Here is a 24,948-nt window from a genome sequence, read left to right on the forward strand (position 1 = left end):
TGACCAGAACTGGACACAGTACTTCAAAAGTGGCCTCACCAATGTCCTGTACAACCTCAACATGATGTCCCAACTCCTATACTCAATGGTCTGAGTGATGAAGGCAAATGTGCTAAATAACTAAGTTTTTAATTTATTAGACACACGTAACTTTTTTCTTCATTTCTCTATTCTGTAACTAAGGGTTGTATCTAAGGTGGTGTTGTATGTGGCAATTTTTAAACTTTTAACTGTACTCATTTGAGTGCATGTGGCAATAAAGCTAATTCAATTCATCTCAATTCAATAAATGAAGGATTGGAAATAAAATAAAACACGATGAAGGTAATTGCTTTTAAAACAATTCGACAGAACAATAAATGCTGATGTAAAGGAGATGCATGGAAGTTCAGTCAAGGTTAGCTGTGATAGTACAGGAATATCACTCCTCAATTTCTATCTGTCAATGTTTTGGTGTGACCTCCAAAACATAGCACTTTGGAACAAAGAGACACTATTGTAACTGCATGCGAATGGGAAACATTTAGAACAAGCAGCTTTCTTACCCAAGTAAAGAGATAAGTGAGCAAGATACCAAGCAAGATTGCTTCAATTCTTTTACAAGGCAAAAGCAACAGCAGAGTTTCTCATTGTGAAAAAATGGAAATCATGAACAACAACACGGAACCTTGCTTTTACAGCAGCTTTTTACTTAGTAACAACTGTGAAAAACACTTCATAGGAGTGATATCATGAGAAATTTGACACTGAGGTACCTAATGAGATACGAGGACAGGCATGAAATATATGGACAAAAAGAGTTTGGGACTAAGAAATAATGATGAAAAGAATGCAGAGAAACTGAGGGATTTAGAGACCGAATTACAGAGATTAGGACCAAAGCAGCTTCAGTCACAGGCACCAAAATGATAATCATAGAATGCCTACAGTGTAGAAGCAGGCTATTTGGCCCATCGAGTCCACACTAACTCACCAAAGTGCAGCCCACCAAGACCAGCCCCACTACTTTATCTCTGTAACTCTGCATTTCCCAAGGCTATGAGGTAAAAATAATGACTGCAGATGCTGGAAACCAGATTCTAGATCAGTGGTGCTGGAAGAGCACAGCAGTTCAGGCAGCATCCAAGGAGCTTCGAAATCGACGTTTCGGGCAAAAGCCCTTCATCAGGAATAAAGGCAGTGAGCCTGGAGCGTGGAGAGATAAGCTAGAGGAGGGTGGGGTTGGGGAGAGAGTAGCATAGAGTACAATAGGTGAGTGGGGGAGGGGATGAAGGTGATAGGTCAGGGAGGAGAGGGTGGAGTGGATAGGTGGAAAAGGAGCGAGGCAGGTCGGACAAGTCCGGACAAGCCATGGGGACGGTGCTGAGTTGGAAGTTTAGAACTAGGGTGAGGTGGGGGAAGGGGAAATGAGGAAACTGTTGAAGTCCACATTGATGCCCTGGGGTTGAAGTGTTCCGAGGCGGAAGATGAGGTGTTCTTCCTCCAGGCGTCTGGTGGTGAGGGAGCGGCGGTGAAGGAGGCCCAGGACCTCCATGTCCTCGGCAGAGTGGGAGGGGGAGTTGAAATGTTGGGCCACAGGGCAGTGTGGTTGATTGGTGCGGGTGTCCCGGAGATGTTCCCTAAAGCGCTCTGCTAGGAGGCGCCCAGTCTCCCCAATGTAGAGGAGACCGCATCGGGAGCAACGGATACAATAAATGATATTAGTGGATGTGCAAGTAAAACTTTGATGGATGTGGAAGGCTCCTTTAGGGCCTTGGATAGAGGTGAGGGAGGAGGTGTGGGCGCAGGTTTTACAGTTCCTGCAGTAGCAGGGGAATGTGACAGGGTGGGAGGGTGGGTTGTAGGGGGGCGTGGACCTGACCAGGTAGTCACGGAGGGAACGGTCTTTGCGGAAGGTGGAAAGGGGTGGGGAGGGAACTAACCCACCTAGCCTGCACATCGCTGGACACTATGGATGGGTATATGGTGTATGTATATATAGGCCCTTGACTTTTGCCAGATGCCAATGGCCATGGATGTGGGGTGCACATGGTCAGTGCCCACAGAGTATGCCGTGAGACATTGGTACTCAGTGTTCAACATTAAGGTCATTTGGAGCAAGCTGAAGTCACCAGGTGCCTGCTCTCGATCCTGTGTTGAGTTCTGTTACTGTCTCGATTGATTTGATTTATTATTGACAAATGTCACAAGATACAGTGAAAGTATTGTTTTGCAGGCTAACCAGACAAATCATACTTTACACAAGTACATCAGGATAATAGAATGTAGTGTTACAGCTACAGAGAAGTTGCAGAGAAAGATCAACTCTAATATATGAGAAGTCCGTTTGTAAGTCTGATAACAGCAAGGAAGAAGTTGTTCTTTAAGCTGTTGGCACATATTTTCCTCTTGTATATTTTCTACCAAATGGAAATGGCTAGAAGAGAGTATAATTGGGCTGGGAGGGATCTTTGATTATGTTGGCTGCTTTTCTGAGGCAGCTGGAAGTATAGACAGAGTCAATGTAAGGAAGACTGGTTTGCCTGATGGACTGGGCTGTGTTCACAACTCTGTGTAACTTCTTGCAGTCTTGGGGAGCAGCTGCCATACCAAACAACGGGATAGGATGCGTTCTATGGTGCATTTATAGAAATTGGTAAGAATCATTGTGGACATGCTGAATTTCCTTAGCCTCTGGGGAAGGATAGATGTTAGTTTGTGTCCTTGACTGTAGCATCAATGTAGATTAACCAGGATACATCATTGGTGATATTTACTCCTAGCAACTTGAAGCTCTCGATTACATGTACTTCAGCACCATTGATACAGACAGAGGGCTGTTTGGTGAGGTAGCAGGGTGAAAATTAATGAGGCCAGTGGAGACTTCAGGAAAGCACTAACAAACAATAATCTCCCTCAATCACCACTGCCTTGTGAGAATCTCGCCACAGCACCTGTCACAAACATGGAGTGAGCTGCTCCCGATGTTGAGATGGGTCTGATTCTGTTACAAACCTGACCACATCACGCAGGCCCTTATAAGATTTCATCCAATGCGTTTGCTGAATGTTAAGAGTGGAAATAAGCAAAGGCAGTCTGAGAGCTCTTTAAGGCAATAGTGTGTTTGATATTGCCAAAGGCTCCAAGGGCCTGAAGGAGCAAGTGGACTCTGTGATTACTGCTGTTTCTGCACTGTGATAGCACTGGAAGACTGATTCTCTTCTGCAACTAACTGATAGCTCTCGCTCACCCTCTGACGACCCCTTCTCACGCCTCCAACACACCCCATCCACCTGGACACCCCGTGCTGGCCTTCTACCTGCCCTCGACCTCTTCATAGCCAACTGCTGCCGCGATATTAACCGCCACCTGAACTCCCCCACCCCTCTCACCCACTCCAACCTCTCACCCTCGGAACGCGCAGCCCTCCACTCCCTCCGTTGCAACCCCAACCTCACCATCAAACCAGCTGACAAGGGAGGCGCGATAGTAGTTTGGCGCACCGACCTTTACACCGCTGAGGCCAAACGCCAGCTCGCAGATACCTCCTCCTACTGACCCCTTGACCATGACCCCACCCCCCACCACCAAACCATCATCCCTCAGACCATCCAGAACCTCATCACCTCAGGGGACCTCCCATCCACCGCCTCCAACCTCATGGTCCCACAACCCCGCACCACCTGCTTCTACCTCCTGCCCAAAATCCACAAACCTGACTGCCCCGGCCGACCCATTGTCTCAGCCTGCTCCTGCCCCACCAAACTCATCTCCGCATACCTCGACACGGTCCTGTCCCCCTTAGTCCAAGAACTCCCCACCTACGTTCGGGACACCACCCACACCCTCCACCTGCTCCATGATTTTCGCTTCCCAGTCCCCAACGCCTTACCTTCACCATGGACATCCAGTCCTTGTACACCTCATCCCCCATCACGAAGGACTCAAAGCCCTCCGCTTCTTCCTTTCCCGCCGTACCAACCAGTACCCTTCCACTGACACCCTCCTTCGACTGACTGAACTGGTCCTCATCCTGAACAACTTCTCTTTCCAATCCTCCCACTTCCTCCAAACGAAAGGAGTAGCCATGGGCACCCGCATGGGCCCCAGCTATGCCTCCCTCTTCGTAGGATATGTGGAACATCCATCTTCTGCAGCTACACTGGCACCATCCCCCCACCTTTTCCTCCACTACATCAATGACTTTCTATTTCTATCTCAGGCGACCGAATCAACACGGACATCTACTACAAACCGACCGACTCCCACGGCTACCGGACTACACCTCCTCCCACCCTGCCCCCTGTAAAAACGCCATCCCATTCTCCCAATTCCTTCGTCTCCGCCGCATCTGCTCCCAGGAGGACCAGTTCCAAAAACGTACAACCCAGATGGCCTCCTTCTTCAAGGACCGCAATTTCCCCCCCGACGTGGTCGACGATGCCCTCCACCGCATCTCTTCCACTTCCCGCTCCTCCGCCCTTGAGCCCCGCCCCTCCAACCGCCACCAGGACAGAACCCCACTGGTCCTCACCTACCACCCCACCAACCTCCATGTACAGCGTATCATCCGCCGTCATTTCCGCCACCTCCAAACGGACCCCACCACCAAGGATATACTTCCCTCCCCACCCCTATCAGCGTTCCGTAAAGACCATTCCCTCCGTGACTCCCTTGTCAGATCCACACCCCCCACCAACCCAACTTCCACTCCCGGCACCTTCCCCTGCAACCGCAGGAGGTGCAAGACTTGCGCCCACACCTCCCCCCTCACCTCCCAAGGCCCCAAAGGAAACTTCCATATCTGCCATAAATTCACCTGCACCTCCACACACATCATCTATTGCATCCTCTGCACCCGATGTGGCCTCCTCTATATTGGGGAGACAGGCCGCCTACTTGCGGAACGTTTCAGAGAACACCTCTGGGACACCCGGACCAACCAACTCAACCACCCTGTGGCTCAACACTTCAACTCCCCCTCCCACTCCACCAAGGATATGCAGGTCCTTGGACTCCTCCATCGCCAAACCACAACAACACGACGGTTGGAGGAGGAGCGCCTCATCTTCCGCCTAGGAACCCTCCAACCACAGGGGATGAACTCGGATTTCTCCAGTTTCCTCATTTCCCCTCCCCCCACCTTGTCTCAGTCAAATCCATCGAACTCAGCACCGCCTTCCTAACCTGCAATCTTCTTCCTGACCTCTCTGCCCCGACCCCCACTCCGGCCTATCACTCTCACCTTGACCTCTTTCCACCTATTGCATTTCCAACACCCCTCCCTCAAGTCCCTCCTCCCTACCTTTTATCTTAGCCTGCTGGACACACTTTCCTCATTCCTGAAGAAGGGCTTATGCCCGAAACGTCGATTCTCTTGTTTCCTGGATGCTGCCTGACCTGCTGCGCTGTTCCAGCAACACATTTTCAGCTCTGCAACTAACTGATAGACAACTGGAAGAGGAAAGTAGAGTTTATAATCCAGAAATCCTTTCAATTAAAAACACATCAGTCAGTTACACTAATGACACTGCCATGCATTCATACATAGTTTACAGACTTCATTGCCAACTCAAAGGCTTGTCATGACATATCTCTGTCTTCTTCAGAAACTCCACACAGAGCCAAGAGCCAATCATAAGGTTCCTAGGCTGTAACATTGGCAGGGCCCTATCAACGAGCAATCAGAACAAAATAATGTCTTACAATTAGGTAGCATCTTCAAGTTAGTAAAATGCCTAAAGTGCTTCAAAGGAGCATTCTCAGACTAGGTTACAGAGCAACATGAAAGACCATGAAGCAGAGGAACAGAAAGGTACAGGATGGGAATTCCAGAACTTAGGATCCCAGAGCTGAAAGCTGAAGAAGGAGTGACATAATTCAGGAATGTTGAAGGGGTCAGACTCAGAGTATCATTACACTCCAGGTGGGGCACAGAGATAGTTAGGAATAACAGCACTGAGAGATTTGAAGAGAAGGATGAGAATTTTCAATTAGACACATTGCTAGATCAGGAGCCAATGTAGATCAGAGGATATAGGGATGGTAGGAGCATTGATACAGAGGCAGCAGAATTTCAAGTGCGATCTATTTTATGGAGAGTGCAACATGGAGGCCAGTCAGGATTCTACCCTCAGTCCATAAAGGTGGTCAATCTATTCCTATTATAGTCCTGGTGATTTGCTGTGTTTGGTGATGGCACTCCTATGGTTAAGAGTGCAGTGCAGAATAATGCCAACGGCTAAGGGTGCCAGCTCTGGCTGGTCATATACTGGGCTTCATATGCTGTTCCCAAGCTAGCTGAAAGTTTTTCAAATGTGTTGTCAAACTTTCGTGTTTTCTGCCCAATGGAAGAGGGTAGAGGAGAGTATAATTGGGCTGGGAGGAATCTTTGATTATGTTGGCTGCTTTTCTGAGGCAGCTGGAAGTATAGACAGAGTCGATGTAAGGAAGACTGGTTTGCCTGATGGACTGGGCTGTGTTCACAACTCTGTCTAACTTCTTGCAGTCTTGGGGAGCAGCTGCCATACCAAACAACGGGATAGGATGCGTTCTATGATGCATTTATAGAAATTGGTAAGAATCATTGTGGACATGCTGAATTTCCTTAGCCTCTGGGGAAGGATAGATGTTAGTTTGTGTCCTTGACTGTAGCATCAATGTAGATTAACCAGGATACATCATTGGTGATATTTACTCCTCGCAACTTGAAGCTCTCGATTACATGTACTTCAGCACCATTGATACAGACAGAGGGCTGTTTGGTGAGGTAGCATGGTGAAAATTAATGAGGCCAGTGGAGACTTCAAGAAAGCACTAACAAACAATAATCTCCCTCAATCACCACTGCCTTGTGAGAATCTCGCCACAGCACCTGTCACAAACATGGAGTGAGCTGCTCCCGATGTTGAGATGGGTCTGATTCTGTTACAAACCTGACCACATCGCGCAGGCCCTTATAAGATTTCATCCAATGCGTTTGCTGAATGTTAAGAGTGGAAATAAGCAAGGGCAGTCTGAGAGCTCTTTAAGGCAATAGTGTGTTTGATATTGCCAAAGGCTCCAAGGGCCTGAAGGAGCAAGTGGACTCTGTGATTACTGCTGTTTCTGCACTGTGATAGCACTGGAAGACTGATTCTCTTCTGCAACTAACTGATAGACAACTGGAAGAGGAATGTAGCGTTTATAATCCAGAAATCCTTTCAATTAAAAACACATCAGTCAGTTACACTAATGACACTGCCATGCATTCATACATAGTTTACAGACTTCATTGCCAACTCAAAGGCTTGTCATGACATATCTCTGTCTTCTTCAGAAACTCCACACAGAGCCAAGAGCCAACTATAAGGTTCCTAGGCTGTAACATTGACAGGGCCCTATCAACAAGCAATCATAACAAAACCATGCTGTGTTTGATATGATGCAGAGCTGGGCTGAGGAGTGGCAGATGGAATTCAACCCTGCCAAGTGTGAGGTTGTCCATTTTGGAAGGACAAATAAGAATGCAGAATACAGGGTTAACAGTAGGGTTCTTAGTAAGGTGGAGGAGCAGAGGGATCTTGGGGTCTATGTTCATAGATCTTTGAAAGTTGCCACTCAGGTGGATAGAGCTTGTAAGAAGGCCTATGGTGTATTAGCGTTCATTAGCAGAGGGATTGAATTCAAGAGTCGTGAAGTGATGTTGCAGCTGTACAGGACCTTGGTTAGGCCACATTTGGAGTACTGTGTGCAGTTCTGGTCGCCTCACTTTAGGAAAGATGTGGAAGCTTTGGAGAAGGTGCAGAGAAGATTTACCAGGATGTTGCCTGGAATGGAGAATAGGTCGTACGAGGATAGGTTGAGCGTGCTAGGCCTTTTCTCATTGGAACGGAGAAGGATGAGGGGTGACTTGATAGAGGTGTATAAGATGATCAGGGGAATAGATAGAGTAGACAGTCAGAAACTTTTTCCCCGGATACAACAGAGTGTTACAAGGGGACATAAATTTAAGGTGAAGGGTGGAAGGTATAGGGGGGATGTCAGGGGTAGGTTCTTTACCCAGAGAGTGGTGGGGGCATGGAATGCCTGTGGGAGTGGCAGAGTCAGAATCATTGGCGAACTTTAAGTGGCAATTGGATAGGTACATGGATGGGTGCTTAAGCTAGGACAAATGTTCGGCACAACATCGTGGGCCGAAGGGCCTGTTCGGTGCTGTATTGTTCTATGTTTTATGTTCTACATCCATATACGATGCTTTCTATGGCGCATCAATAAAATTGGTAAGAGTCACTGTGGATATGCCAAACTTCCTTAGCCTCCTGAGGAAGTAGAGGCGGTGTGCTTTCTTGACTGTAGCATTGATGTGGATGGAACAGGACAGATAGTTGGTGATACTTACTCCAAGGAACTTGAAGCACTTGACCGTCTCCACCTCAGCCCTATTGATACAGACAGGCGCCTGTTTTGTGAGGTGGAAAGCTGAATATGAGGATCTCGCCACAGCACCTGTCAAAATCATGGAGTGAGCTCCTGCCGATATTGAGATGGGTCTGATTCTGTTACAAACCTCACCACTTCGCTCAGGCCCCTATAAGATTTCACCCAATGTCTTTGCTGAACATTCTGCAGTTAGATTGTTAAGAGTGGAAATAAGCAAGGGCAGTTTGAATGAACTGACAGCTCTTTAATGTAATAGTGTGTTTGACATTGCCAATGGCTGCAGGGCCCTCGAGGAGGAAGTGGACTCTGTGCTTACTGCTGATTCTATTCTCTGATTGCAGTGGAAGACTGTGACAGGCAACTGGAAGACAAAAGTAGAGTTTATAATCCAGAAATCCTCCTAATTAAAAACAAATCAGTCAGTTACACTAATGACACTGCCATGCATTCATACATGGTTTACAGATTTCATCGTCAGCTCAAAGGCTTGCCATGACATATCTCTGTCTTCTTCAGAAACTCTCTGTAGAGCCAAGAGCTAACCATAAGCTCCCTAGGCTGTAACATTGGCAGGGCCCCATCAGCAAGCAATCATTACAAAACAATGTCTTGCAAATAGGTTGCATACTTAACTTAGTAACAAGCCCCAAAGTGCTTCACAGGAGCATTCTCAGTGAACATTCTGCAGTTAGATCGTTAAGAGTGGAAATAAGCAACGGCAGTTTGAATTAACTGACAGCTCTTTAATGTAATAGTGTGTTTGACATTGCCAAGGGCTGCAGGGCCTTGGGGGATGAAGTGGACTCTGTGCTTACTGCTGTTTCTGCACTGTGATAGCAGTGGAAGAGTGATTCCCTTCTACAAGTGACTGACAGGCAACGGAAGAGGAAAGTAGCGTTTATAATCCAGAAATCCTCCTAATTAAAAACACATCAGTCAGTTACACTAATGACACTGCCATGCATTCATACATGGTTTACAGACTTCATTGCCAACTCAAAGGCTTGCCATGACATATCTCTGTCTTCTTCAGAAATTCCACACAGAGCCAAGAGCCAACCATAAGATCCCTAGATTGTAACATTGGCAGGGCCCCATCAGCAAGCAATCATAACAAAACAATGGCTTGCAAATAGACACCATCCTTAGCTTAGTAACAAGCCCCAAAGTGCTTCACAGGAGCATTCTCTGGAGCAACCTAAAAGATGGCGAGACAGAGGAGCAGAAAGGAACACGATTGGATCTCTGGCAGCTGAAGGCTGACTGAGGAGCAATGTAATTTTGGAACGTTGAAGAGGCCAGGCTCAGAGGAGTACTGTGCTCCTGGTGGGCACAGCGCCAGATAGGCACAAGAGCACTGAGGGATTTGAACAGAAGGATGAGAATTTTCAAATGGAGGCATTGCCAGAACAGGAGCCAATGTAGATCAGCAAGCATAGGCAAGGTGGGAGCTTTGATATGGAGACAGCAGAGTTGCAAATGAATTGGGTTTGTGGCAAGACCAGTCAGCATTCTATCGCCAATCCACAAAGTGTGGTGCAGAGTAATGCTAATGACTAAGGGTACCAGCTCTGACTGGTCATATACTGGGAGAAGTAGTCTGTACCAAATCAGCCAAAACTGAACATTGCCCATCTTTTGATGTTGACTTTGAGTTCAACAAGAGTTTTCATCCTAACTGGTTGTTCCCACCACAATAAGGGTCATGATTTGGAGATGCCGGTGTTGGACTGGGGAGGACAAAGTTAAAAATCACACAACACCAGGTTATAGTCCAACAGGTCTAATTGGAAGCACACTAGCTTTCGGAGCGACACTCCTTCATCAGGTGGTAGTGGAGGGCTCAATCCTAACACACAGAATTTATAGCAAACATTTAGTGTGATGTAACTGAAATTATACATTGAAAAATTGATTGTCTGTTAAGCCTTTCATCTGTTAGAATACAGTGATAGTTTCACTTCTTTCATGTGTAAATCACAAAACCTTTTTTTATTAAAAAGTTGCATTCTCGGGTTAGCTGTTAACAATGGTGATAGCTGGACAATATGTTGAATGTGTTGGCCCCCTGTGTTCTCTGTCTATGCCATGATGTTTAGATTGATTCTAATCTAAAACGTGAGAGAATGGTACATTATACATTAATTCATACAGTTTTTGAGCTCAGAGGTCTACATGAATGTATGCAGTTTTTGAGCAATGTACAATGTAACCCTGAAAGTACAAATCAAGACACTCTGCACTCACTACACACACACATACACTTTCTCACACTCACAACCCCCAACTCAGACAGACACACACACACAGACAGAAAGACAAAGACCCACATACACACATATATTTTGTGGGGGGAATTTGTACTTGCAAGGTTACATTATACTTTGCTCAAAAACTGCATGCATTCATGTAAAACTCCATTATCTCACTTTTTAGATTAGAATCAATCTAAACATCACGCCATAGACAGAGAACACAGGGGGCTAACACCTTCAACATATTGTCTAGCTATCACCATTGTTAACAGCTAACCCGAGAATGCAGCTTTTAAAAAAAGGGTTTTGTGATTTACACATGAAAGAAGTGAAACTATCACTGTATTCTAACAGATGAAAGGCTTAACAGACAATCAATTTTTCAATGTATAATTTCAGTTACATCACACTGTAAATTTTTGCTATAAATTCTGTGTGTTAGGATTGAGCCCTCCACTACCACCTGATGAAGGAGCGTCGCTTTGAAAGCTAGTGTGCTTCCAATTAAACCTGTTGGACTATAACCTGGTGTTGTGTGAGTTTTAACTTTAACCACAATAAGGAGTATTGAAGAGCCATATGAGAACCACTGTGCTCTCCTGTTTGTAATGTGAGCCCCTCAGTGGGCTGTGAAATTGCTGAGGTTGAAATGGTAATGGGCACTGTCAGAAAGTGCGCGTCATTGGCCCTGTCAATAAAGTAGTCTGATCTTAACCCACTCAGCTACTGGCCACACCAGGTACAAATTCAAACTCCCGTTATGGGCAGAGATTGGAAGCATCACAATTAAGTTTGACCCTGACTTCACTGAACCCCAGCTTGGTTTCCAAACTGTCTGGAACTCTTTCGCTAACCACCAGGAGATTGATGACAGTCCGGTGGACTCACACCCAATTCTGGAGCACCCGGCTGGCAGTGCAGGTTCAATTCTCACTGAGGTTTTGATTGATCTCATCACCTCACTCTGTTGTGATATTATGGAACAATGCGTGATCAGAAACCCTAATGGGACAGCAACAGAGGGCAACAATAGGGCAACGATGCTGGAATCCTGCTCCAATCAGTCCAAATAGTTATTGTGTGATGTCCCCAAGTTCAAATAGCAAGCCCTCATTCACCTCTTAGGTTCGGGTGTGAAGAATGGCCAAGGACGCAAAGGAAAAAGTGGTGGAGTTAAAGGAAAAGAAGGAGATAAGAGAGCTCACTCACCCATAAGATGTAGCAGAATGCAAACAGTATCCATTTGATTATGCAGCTTATCCTCATCTCTTGATGACCACTGATCGTCAATAACTGCAGCCAGAGAGTTCTGCTGTGGGTTTCTGTTCTATTCAGTGCAGGTAGCTCAGAAAAAGTAATCTGTCCTGAGGCTGGAGAATATGCTTGTTCAGTGTACCAACAGGAGGTGTCAATCAGCAACAGCCCACGACACCTCCTCAGCACAAAACAATGAACTCAAAGTAGGAAGAGGGAATGGCATTTGTTTACCCACGTAGTTTGGCCTTTTACAAATCAACTCTCACTGGCTGAGTTGGATTGTGAAATGTCAGTAGTAAGCCTCAATGTTTGTCAGTTCCTGCATTCCTGGTGACTAAGAACAGCAGGTCTGGATTTGCTAAACTTCAATAAAACACACAAGCTGCCCCTGTGAATGGCGGTGTGTGTGTGTATGGTGTGTGTGTGTGTACGGTGTGTGTGTGTGGGTGTGTATGGTGTGTGTGTGTGTGTGTATGGTGTGTCTGTGTGTGTGTGTATCATACTTTTCACCAACTTTGATATCTGCAGGGTACGTCCTGGAGGGTCACAAACATTTCCGAGAGTTTGTCTTCCATGGACCGAGACCTCAGCAAATGAGACGATTGTCTGCCTCAGGGAATTTGAATTTACTGAATGGTGGGACACTCTGACAATGCAAACAGACTGGCTGCAGGGAAGCGACACTGGAGATGTGAAAGATCAAAGAATTTATTCACAAACAGAAGACTGAACAGTCTCAGCACCCAGGGACTCGAGCTGACATGGTCTTCAGAACGTATGCTCAGTTGGCCATGTCTTGGCGAGGGGCCTCAGCAGAGCTGGACAGCAGCTGCAGTGGTCCTTATGGGAACCCAGGAGATGTTAGCAAGTGACCAGTGCTGGATTCTCCAGCCCGAGAGGATACAGTTGCACTTTGGCCAGGGCAGAGTGGCCCAGTGGGCTGATTAACACAAAATTTGGGTGTTAGTTGAGGGAGAATGCATGTTGTTTTATGAGAGGTCAATCTACCTCATTCCAGTTATGCCACGGCTAATCCATCACTCCTACTAATCTGGTGTGCCATTTACATTTGACCAATGAACCCATCCAATCTTTCTGTCCAAAGTGAAGCATATTTTTAAGTCCAGTATCCCTAGCATAGCTGTTAGTGATGGACAATAAGGATGGCCCAGAGAGGAAGTGGGGGACTGGTTACTAATCCAGAACTCCAGGATAATGTTCCCACCAGGCAGATGGTGACATTTGAATTCAAATAAAAGCTGGCCCTTATAGCCACCATCAATTATTGTAAAAACCCATTAGTTCACTTACCTCCTTTAAGGAAGAAAATCTGCTATCCTTACATGTAACTCCAGGCATACAACAATATGATTGATGCTGAAATTAGAGAGGGGTAATAAATGTTAGCTCAGCTGGCAACTCATGAATGAAGTACCATAAAAGATAGTGACATCCACATTCTGTCAAAGAATAAGTTTTAAAACAAATTTATATAATTTGCTGCAGACAGGTGATAAATAGCCTCCAAACAGATTGAAGCAGCAGAACATTGTCAATCAGGAGCGCTGGTTGTGAGTCTAGATTAGAGTGGTGTTTTAGATTAGAGCACCACTCTAATCTAGACTCTGATTTCCAGCATCTGCAGTCCTCACTTTTGCCTAATGCATGTTGTGAGCCCATGATTATTTTTGTAACCGTAATGGGGTAACTGGAGAGTTGGTTGACTCAGTTGACTGAATGACTAAGAGTGTAGCCACCCACATGGGCTCAATCTCCATCCTGGCTCTGGTAGTTCATGGCGATCTTACCTCCTCGCCTTAGCCCACACTGGTGCAGTGGTTATCCCCAAGCTATAGCTAACCACTAATGGAGAGAGACAAAGTCCTCAGGTCCTTTCTAGGCAACAGGTGCTTGACAGTGTGGTAACTTGGCCAGCCACAGGCAGTAGGTTCTGTTGCAGAACTGTCCACAGATTTTGAAAGGCTGCTTGATGAAGTGGGGCCTATTCAACTTAAATACGTCGAGCAAAGGGACTCTTAGCCCTTGGAAATTACATCAGGCACTCAATTATAAACCTGCCCTGGACATTGACTTCACTCTGACTCTTTTTATGGAAGGGGAAAGAATTTATATGTATCTAGCGCCTATGCCATATCCTTAGGACAGTCCAAGCTACTTTACGTTCAATGAAATCAGTCCGGAATGGTTGTACTGTTGTGAGATTGGTAAACTTGTTGTGAGATATTGGATGTATTTGTGGTGTTGGTAACAAGAGGAGAGAGGTAGCTAATAAAACAATTCAACATGCCCAGACACACATCAGGCATTCCTGACCTTGCCATTGAAAAATAAATTATGCCAAATTCTGTTTTTTAAGGGAAACTTTGTAACCTAATATGAACGGAACCTAAATCTGCCTTAGAGTCAACTCTGTTTAGCTCCAGATGGGAAGTGGTGGACAAATGCACACTCTGAGGTACTTTGCTGACTTTTGATGGGTATTGAGCTAAACTTCAAATGGGAACTGGGTTGGGAAAGTGTGCTGATAGACACCCCACTACTCCTAGGAATGTCAAGAAAGCTTCAAGATTTAATCAAAGCCGCCAATTTACCTGCTTAATGGATTCCATTTACCAGAAGACACTGATTAGGTTTCTACACTTAACATGGATGACTATTTATTGCAAATTAATCAATTCTAACGGACAAACAAAATGTAAATTACCAACATATTTGCTGAAGCTCTAACCCTTTCTTAAACTCCTGATCACATATTCAGATAGATACAGACAGACAAAGAAATATGGATGTGAAGGTGAAGGAAATAATATTGGGGAAACACATTTCAAAAGCACCAGTCCACAGGAGCTGGTGAGATGTTCCTTTTGTTTATTCCATGTTCTTCGGATCTCTAATCTCCTTATTTATGGCCCAACTTGCGTCATTAACATTAATATGTTACCTAACCTGCACACATTTGTACTGTGGGAGTAAACCCACACAGACACAAAGTGAGTGTGCAAACTCTACACAGTCACCCCAGGCTGGAATTGAACCCGCCTCCCTGATGCTGTGAGGCAGCAGTGATGACCACTGAGCCACTATATCACCCATGGATGTGGAGTATCCAGCCACCTTTGTAATGTCCAGTGTGGAGACTTCTAAAGGACATGTGTGTGGGGGCCTGCATCTGACTGGGTGCCTCCTCACACGGCCCTGTCTCCTGGTGAGGAAGAGACACTGGAAAAGAAGCCTGCCATTGGCACCAGACTTCCAAGTCCCTTTAAGAGAATCATGGTGCCATCCTCACCTCCTCCCCATGTCCAGATCTTGTCTGTCAATGAGAAAGCCAGCTTCAGAATGCCAGTGCACAAATCCAGATGCACACAGGGCTTTTAAAGACAACACGGGGGCAGGAATACTGGTTCATATCAGGATATCCTGGCAGTGAGGAATTGTTCTATGATTGGGCCATGGGTAAGATGGGGCTGGATCTGGACATGACGCATGCCATCTGGTCCGGGTAGTAGTTAAAGAGGCAAGTTTAACAGGATATAGTGGGAGAACTGGCTAGGCTGGCAGCAGAAAATCCCATCAAGAACTCGGACCTAGCCAAAACAGCCTCTAAGATTTGGTCAGTGACTTGAAAGGGGTTTCACATCCAGGGTTGGAAGGAAAGGCCTGTGGGTCTAGAAGAAGCACAGACAGACAGTGCTATGACCCCAAATGGCCATCCAACTGATGGAGCACCTCCTGCCCCAGATCCTTTTCCCCACTGCCTTCCCCTGGCAGGAAAGCCGCAGTGGATTCCAGTTAAAATGACAGTCAGATCCCACAGATGGGATCAGAACCTAAAAGATCTACAAAAACAACACCAGTGGCAGTGACTAATCTCCTTACCCACCAGGTAAAAACTCAGATAAACAACTTTCAGGCACCTGTCAAGTCGGTACACATTCAATTAGGAAGGTAAACAGCTTGTCGATCTTTATTCGAAGAGATTGAGAGCATTGTTGATGACACCTTCCATCACTTTACTGATGATCGAAAGTAAACTGGTGATGTTATAATTGACTGGTTTGAATTTGTTCTGCTTTTTGTGTACAGGACATGCCTGGGCAATTTTACACCTAGTCAGGGAGATGCCAGTGCTGTAACTGTACTGAAAGAGCTTGGCTAGAGGAGCACATGTCTTCAGTACTATTGCCTGAATGTTGTGAAGCCCACACCTTTTGTAGTCTCCAATGTCTCCAACTGGTTCTTGATATCACGTGGAGAGAATCGAATTGCTGAAATTGTATAGGACGTTGGTGAGACCACACCTGGAATACTGTGTGTAATTCTGTTCACCACACTTAAGGAAGGGTATATCTCTAAGGCAGTGTTATAGTGATAACATTAGATGAGTAATCTGGTAGGGCCAGGCAAATCATAGAATCCCTTCAGTGTGGAAACAGGCCATTTGGCCCAACAAGTCCACGCCGACCTTCCGAAGAGTATCCCACCCAGACACATTCCCCTACCCTAATACTCTACCCAGTCTTGTCTACATATAACTCCTCACCCACAGCTGACTCTTATCTTCCGTCTGAAGTGGCCTAGCAAGCCACACAGTTCAAGGGCAAAATGTGATGGGGAACAATTGAGAACCTTTCCAGAAATGCATACAATCCATGCAAGAAGAAAGATTAGATTAGATTACATTACATTACAGTGTGGAAACAGGCCCTTCGGCCCAACAAGTCCACACCGACCCGTCGAAGCGAAACCCACCCATACCCCTACATTTACCCCTTACCTAACACTACGGGCAATTTAGTATGGCCAATTCACCTGGCCCTGCACATCTTTGGACTGTGGGAGGAAACCGGAGCACCCGGAGGAAACCCACGCAGACACGGGGAGAACATGCAACTCCACACAGTCAGTCGCCTGAGGTGGGAATTGAACCCGGGTCTCTGGCGCTGTGAGGCAGCAGTGCTAACCACTGTGCCACCGTGCTGCCCACCAATATACTTGAATTGGAGGAGATACAGGAAAGATTGACTGGATTGGTCCCTGTAATGATAGAGCTGTATTATGACGAAAGGCTGGGTCAATTGGAGTGGCACAATGGTTAGTGCTGCCTCACAGCACCAGGGACCTGGGTTCGATTCCCGCCTTGGGCGACTATCTGTGTGGAGTTTGCACATTCTCCCCGCATCTGCATGGGTTTCCCCCGTGTACTCCAGTTTCCTCCCAAAATCCAAAGATGTGCAGGTTAGGTGATTTGATCATGTCAAACTGCCCATAGTGTTCAGGGATGTGCATCAGTCAGGGGTAAATGTAGAGTAATGGGGTAGTGGAATGGGTCTGATGGGTTACTCTTCAGAGGGTTGGGGTGAACTTGTTGGTCCAAATGGCTTGTTTCCACATTTAGGGATTCTGTGGTTCGAGTACTCTTCTCATGTAATCAAAGACAACAAGTCATCCATCCATATGTCAAAAACAAAGTTCTAGGCAGCTGCCAAATGACTCAAGAGTGAGTTAATGATTCAAACCACACAGCACGAACACTGAATTCACCAGCTTCCAAATCTCCCCTTCCTCCACTCGATATCAGATCCACCCTCTTGTTTGGACCTACTTGTTCATCTTCCTCCCCAAATACCCGCTCCACCCTTTCAACCAACCTGTCACTATCACTTCCTACCTTCACTCTCCTATCGCTTACTTATCAGGTTCTTGTTTCTTCTGTTCTTAAGTAATCTGGGAAATGTTAAATGCTCACTCACCATTAGTGCAGGCTTAAAATTGGTCCTCCGCTTTGAACAGACAAAACTCCTCAGTGATAAAGAATGATCCATGGTCAGGATGGGAATTCTGTCATTATCCAATTTATAAACCTAGACTTTCTCACTGATATAACAATAACAAGTCATATTTCTGTAGCAAACTAGGATACTCACATGACTGATGGTCTCCCCCCCCCCTGAAAGTGCTAGTTAAGTCATGGAATGGAGTCAGAGATAGTATAAACACTCCCATACCCTTCGCAAGACATCATTATGCACATGTAAATCAGAGAACAAGAGGTTGCATTTTAAGAGTCTTTCAGTTGGAAAATACTCAGAGTGTTTCACAGAGGAAGAAAAAAGAGATAATTAGTCTTACTGAGAGAGATGGGTCACAAATCCTGGCTAACCAGTGACACCCATATCCCATGAACAAATAAGATAGATAGAAAAGAAGAAAAAAATAAAATAAATCAAAGATGTCTGAAGGTGCGGAGAGGAATTTTAGAGAGGAGGGGACATGGATGAGAGTGGGGAAGGCAGACAAGACTGACACCTTTGATGGAACAGTGGGTAGGAGGTTCTGAGAAAGCCAGAGAATTGACAGGAGATGTGAAGAAATGGAACATTGGAGGTGTTGCTGGGTGAGCTCATGAAGTATTTCTAGACAACATCTTCACACAAAAATTCAATGAGTAGGCAGGCGGGGATGGGAGGTAAGGAATAGAGGGCAGCATGGCTCAGCCATGGGAAAGCAGAAACTTTGCTTAAGACAGGATGTGGACAGCAGAGTTGTGAATGAGTTAGTGATTACAATCTTTAACCTCCTCACACATGATGGCCTAGGAAGCTAGGTACTTCCTGTGAGGCAGCAATTTGACAGACATTTCTTTGAACCTTTGATACTGCCATTTGCTGTACACCCAATGCAGATCATGAGATTAGAACATAGAACTGTACTGCACAGGAACAGGTCCTTTGGCCCATGATGTTGTGACGAACGTGGCGCCAAATTAAAATAATCCCTTTTACCTGCCCTTGGCCCACATCTTTTTTTTTATAATTAGATTAGATTACTTTACAGTGTGGAAACAGGCCCTTCGGCCCAACAAGTCCACACCGACCCGCCGAAGCGCAACCCACCCATACCCCTACATTTACCCCTTACCTAACACTACGGGGAATTTAGCATGGCCAATTCACCTGACCTGCACATCTTTGGACTGTGGGAGGAAACCGGAGCACCCGGAGGAAACCCACGCACACACGGGAGAATGTGCAAACTCCACACAGACAGTCGCCTGAGGCGGGAATTGAACCCGGGTCTCTGGCGCTGTGAGGCAGCAGTGCTAACCACTGTGCCACCGTGCCGCCCACGGTGATTACAATGGTGTCTCTCCATTCCTTGCATATTTATGTGCTTATCTAAAAGTCCCTTAAATGCCCCTATTATATCTGCCTCCACCACCACCCCAGTAGCTGCCTACATGTTCTTTGGACTTTCCCCCTCTCACCTTAAATGCATGCCCCCTTGGATTAGACATTTCAACTCTTGGGAAAAAGATTGTGACCATTAATCCTTCATGACACCACTTCGATTGGGACAACACATCTATCCCAGGACAAGCCAAACAAAGCTACGCACGAGAATTCCTAGAAGCATGGCATTCCAACCGGAACTCTATCAACAAACACCTTGAGTTAGACCCTATCTACCACCCCATGAGAAAAGGAACAGGAAGTGACTTCACCACAGGAAATGACATCACCAACCCAAAGAGGGAAGGTAGCTGAGAATGTGGGGGATGAAGGTAGATGAAGGTGGGGGAGGAGGTGATGGATCAGAGAGGAGAGTGGAGCAGATAGATGGGAAAGAAGACGGACAGGTCAGGAGGGTGGTGCCGAATTGAAGGCTTGGGACTGAGATGAGGCTGCAAAGGGATGGGAAATGAGGAAACTGGTGAAATCCACATTAATCCCATGTGGTTGAGTGGTCCCAATGTGGAAGATGAGGCGTTCTTCCTTCAGGCGTCAAATGGTTACAGTTTGGCAATGTAGGAAGCCCGGGATCTGCATGTCCATGACGGAGTGGGAGGGGGAGTTGTAGTGTTCAGCCATGGGGCGGTGGGATTGGTTAGTGTGGGTGTCCCAGAGATGTTCTCTGAAATGATCCGCAAGTTGGTGTCCTGTCTCCTTGATGTAGAGGAGACCATATCAGGTGCAATGGATACAGTAGATGACATTTGTGGAGGTGCAGGTAAATTTCTGTCCGATATGGAAGGATCCTTTGGGGCCTTGGACAGAGGTGAGGGGGGAGATGTGGGCTCAGAAGTGCAAAACCTGCACCTGAAACGTCGATTCTCCTGCTCCTCGGATGCTGTCTGACCTGCTGTGCTTTTCTAGGACCACACTCTCAACTTTTGAATTTTTCTATCAGTCTCTGCGACTCCAGAAAAAGACCGTTATATCCTTTTAAAATCTTTCTCCTCTCACTGTAAAAACATGCCCCCTAGTTTTGAACTGCCCCAGCTTAGGGAAAAGGTCCTTGCTATTCACCTTATCTATGTCCCTCAACCACCTACACTGCAATGAAAAATGTTTCAGCCTATTTTATAAGTCAAACCTCCCATTCCTAGCAACATCCTGGTAAATCATTTCTGAACCCTATCCTTTTATAAAAATATATTTTTATTGAAAAATAGATGTTTTTAATATTGCAACAAATACAAAACAATACAATTCAAAACAATATAATTCAAAACAATACAAAGAACACCAAAAAACTGTAAAAAACCCAAACCGCCCTCATGTACAAATGTGTAAATGTATAAAAAAAGTTTTAAAATCCAACAAACTTCTTAACTAAATAAATAATAACTAGCAACAAACTAACAAATAATAATAATATAGCTCAGCAAAGCAAAACACTAACTCTTGAAAATCGAGAGCATTACTTTTTACCTATTCATACGCTCCAGTTCGCCCTCTCTAAGTATTGGACTCGTAAAGCACTATCATTACGGTTATATAAAAGCCCTTATTAGTGTGGCAGACAAATCTGTGTCAAGGTATTCCAAAAAGGGCTGCCATGTCTTATAGAAATTCTCAGCTTTGTGGTGTACCTGTAAGAAAGTTCAAGGGGATATGCTCCATAACAATCTTACATTAACCAAACAGGCCTGAGGGATTTTCGGACACCCAACCCAGCAAGATTTTCTTTCTTGCGCAGAAAGTGAGGATGTTGAACAGCTTTTTCTTATGCGCATCTACAGGCAACACACTGGGCAGGCCAAGAAGAGAGATTGGGTCTTTCTTCACCTTTACACCTTAAATCCTCTCCATTGCATCTGCCTGAGCGCCCCAGTATGTTTAAAGCCTACCACACGACCAGAGACAATGGGTAAGAGTGCCCGTACTAACCCTGCACTTGGGGCATGTTGAAGATACCCCTGGTTTAAATTTTGATAAACGATCCAGTGGACCCTGTGGAGAATCTTCAGATATAAAGCATGGGTTCTATTGCAAGTTGATACCTTACTTGCGTTTTTCCAAACATCTTCCCAAACCTGTGAGGAGACCTCAATGCCTAGCTCTCTCTCCCACACCCTGCAAAGCCGATCAAACTCATCTGAGGGGCCATCACCCCAGTTGATGATATAAAGTGCTGACAGAAAATGTACTCTTAGCACTGGCACCCTTCTTTCTATGTCGGATTTGTAGGGATCAGTCAAAAGTGTAGTCTTTCAATAAAATCCCTAATTTGAAAAAAAAAGGTCCCTATTAGATAGCTCGTATTTCCGTGCTAACTGATCAAAGGACATCATTGTGTCTCCCTCAAATAAATCGCCCATGCAAGACAGACCCCTAACTACCCAACATTTAAATCCTGAATCCATCATCCCCGGCATACCCACCATAGGTGTAAGAGATGTTTTGCCAATATTGCCTTCCCTCTACCGAATTACCCTCCATGCTTTAACAGTATTGATAACTATTGTGTTATGGCAATATTCCTTAACTGTCCTCATTTGTCCAAAAACAGCAAGCTAGTAAGGGGCACATTGCCTGAGAGATTTCGATATCCAACCATATTGAAAGAGGGTCCCCACAAGCCCAATTACTCATGTAAAATAAAAGCGAGCTTAGTTGATAGTTTTTAATGTCTGGGAGATCCAGTCTGTGAGGCAATTGCAGTTTAACTATTTTAATAAGGGACCCCTCACGATGCCAAATAAAAGAGCTGAACCAGCCATTCAGTCTCCTGAACATTTGCTCATCAAAAATCGGGGGACTATTTGTATGGGGTACAACAAACAGGGGAGAATATTCATCTTAATAAGCACTATCTAACCGGATACCTCCCAACTTTGAAAGCCTTGTTTGATTTTGTCAAATAACTGAACAAACTTAGCTTTAAACAACCGATCAAGAACTGTAGTGATGAATGTGCCCTAATACATAAAACTCCCCCGTGACTACTTAAATGGGAATCGAGATTCGCCCTCAAGACCTAGCCCCTTCATAAGACCACCCATAGGCATAGCCTCTGATTTAGCAAAATTAATCTTGTACCCCAAAAAGGTGCCAAATGCACTGATGCATTGTATCAGGCAAGGCGCCAAAAGTGCTGGGTTTGACAAAAAAAAAATGAGGACATTGTCCGTGTACAACAAATTTTTATGTAATTTTAACACCACTTCTGGAGCCAATATATTAGATCCCTACGAACGGTTCAATCACCAATGTAAAAAATACCCCCTATAATGATTATACTGGGGCTCGAGACTGATCATTTTAGAGAATGCATCTACCAGAAATTTAAGGGGATGGGCCGGAGGGCAATAGACATTTAAAACACCATATTCTTCCCCGTTTATCAGGGTTTTGAGGATTACAAACCTCCCATGTGTGTCTTTGATGCACTCTAGTAACTTAAAAGGGAGATTCCTCCTAACTAAAAAAGCCACTCCTCAACTTCTGGTATTACAAGATGAAAAGTAAACCTGATCAAAGCTATTCTGCTGTAGTTTCAAATGCTCCCTATCATCCAAGTGTAATAAAGCAATATCCACCTTTTCCTTTCTAAGGCTCGAGAGTACCTTTTTCTTCTTAACTGGTGAGTGACTCCCCTTGATGTTCCAGGTACACCATTTAAACAAGTCATTAGCCATAACCTTCTGCAGTAACATTTAGATTCCAGAGACAGGGGACTCGAATTACAAATCATTGAGCCTTGGTGTCGCAAGATCCATTGAACGTAAAAACTATATAAACTAACCTGCAAAGCTATCAAAGACTATATGCAACAAAAATCAAAAAAACAAACCAACAGATAAAGTGCCAATGGCGCTGAATAGGGAACTCACCAAAGGGGGCATTTACACATCCCAAAAGCTAACTTCCCATCACGCTGCCAATACTGCACCCAGTCATTCAATTACCTGAACTGGGCATAAACTGTCCGTAAGTAGGCATCCAGCCATCCGCAAACATTTTCCCTCCTCCTAGCTAGAGCCGCACCACAAATGCAAGCAGTAAAGAAAGAACATATAGCATGAAATGACAATGTGAACAAAGACAGTTTGAAAAAAAAGGTAAGTATTCCACCCATCCTTTGGTATGACATAATTTAGAAATTGAATGTACACATCCCAACCGCCCCCAAGCATAATTTAGACCAGATTATTACCAATAAAAAAAGTAGGAAAAGAAAGCCTCGACTGGACTTCCTCTTTTTTTAAAAAAGGAGAGACATACCCAAACAACACTACTATTTTTACATACTAAGTTGTTCAGATTAAGTTAATTTGTCCACAAAGTCTCTTGCCTTCTCCGACGTGTCAGAGATGTATAGATCCATCTAAGGTGAGTCAAAGCACCGCCAGATACCTCAGAGAGTACTGGATCCCAAGCTCCCTTGGTCTTCTCTTGATGCTGTGATGACCTGGTGAGCCCTCTCAATCTCCAAACTTCTCATTCCAGCCTCCAACTTAAGGAATTTTGACAACCAGGCCTCAATAAATTCCACCGGCCGCTCACCTTCTGTACCCTCCGGCAGACCGACGATCCAAATATTTTTTCTCCTGCCCCTGTTCTCGAGGGTCATCAACCTAGTCAAGCAAATTACGGACCTGCGTCTACAGGGCCTGGATCCTATCCTTGGAGGAACCAGTATCAGCTTCCACCACTGCGACTCTGTGTTCTACCTCATCCATCCTTTTCTCCAGGTTTCCCAGCTGCTGTTCATGTTTCTGTAGCACAATAGAGATCGGGGCCAGCCTCTCCTCTATCTGCTTACCCAACATCTCACTCCTTCACCAGGACTTGGGAGGAAATCGAGTCTGGCGGTCCTGCAGGCTGGGCCGCAGACCCGGCCTCAGACGTACCTCCTCCCTTCTTCGGCATTCCTAGATGGCTAAAACTGAGGTAAGTTGCTCTCTGACAGTTTCCTGACTCTCCACAACCTTTCCAGAGTCCCAGGATACTGCAGTGGTCCGGCTAGGGCAGGTTAAAACTGCGTCCCACTTGTGCTTCGAGATCACCACCATCTTGGATCTACCCTGAATCCTCTCCTTATTGTAATCCAAATTGAAATCTACTTTTCTAGTGGATTTCAAGCTCTACCGAACTTGGTTCTGGGTTATTCTGTTTATTACATATAAAAATCTGTTTATTAAATGTAAAACGGTATGTTCATGTGAGAGTTCAACCTAAGGAGGGTACACATGATTCTGGGAGAAAGTGAGGACTGCAGATGCTGGAGATCAGAGCTGAAAAATGTGTTGCTGGAAAAGCGCAGCAGGTCAGGCAGCATCCAAGGAGCAGTAGAATCGATGTTTTGGGCATAAGCCCTTCTTCAGGAATATACTGGCACGACACACTCTGCATTGGCTGGGTACTGCAAACACAAATGCCTGACCAAACCTTCAAGATCAACAGACTCCACTGTAGGGCAGGCTTCCTCTACCCTAGCTGCAGATCCTGGGACTGCACCGAGACATAGTGGGAGGGAAAGAGAGGAGAAGATCTTCTGAGGGCACGTAGGTGCCACAGGTTTCTCTTCATTGTCAATACGTTATCCCAGTTTATTAATGTATAGACACTTCTCATCATCAGCTGTGAGCTACCTACTTCTCTTTCCCAACCTGTCAAAGATGCCTCCCTTGCAAGAAGAGGTCCAGAAGAATGCTTTATTCACTCCCCGACCATCGACAACTCTTTCGGCAGACTCATTACATCTAACTGGCAGTTAAAACAAATGT

At 45.4% G+C, this 24,948-nt stretch overlaps 1 protein-coding gene across 1 annotated transcript in view; it reads right to left on the reverse strand.

The window, feature by feature from the left end:
* Positions 1 to 12,121, reverse strand: part of LOC122559459 (tetraspanin-33) — a 45,510-nt gene extending 33,389 nt beyond the window's left edge. Inside the window, exon 1 of the mRNA XM_087996914.1 lies at positions 11,865 to 12,121. Coding sequence (XP_087853040.1) covers positions 11,865 to 11,921 — 57 coding nt within the window. The 5' untranslated portion in view covers positions 11,922 to 12,121. The remainder of the gene's footprint in view (positions 1 to 11,864) is intronic.
* Positions 12,122 to 24,948: the final 12,827 nt, after the last annotated feature.

This window comes from Chiloscyllium plagiosum, unplaced genomic scaffold (genome assembly GCF_037043375.1).
Source record: "Chiloscyllium plagiosum isolate Xiang-an unplaced genomic scaffold, Cpla_swu_hap1 HiC_scaffold_19, whole genome shotgun sequence".
NCBI lineage: Eukaryota > Metazoa > Chordata > Chondrichthyes > Orectolobiformes > Hemiscylliidae > Chiloscyllium > Chiloscyllium plagiosum.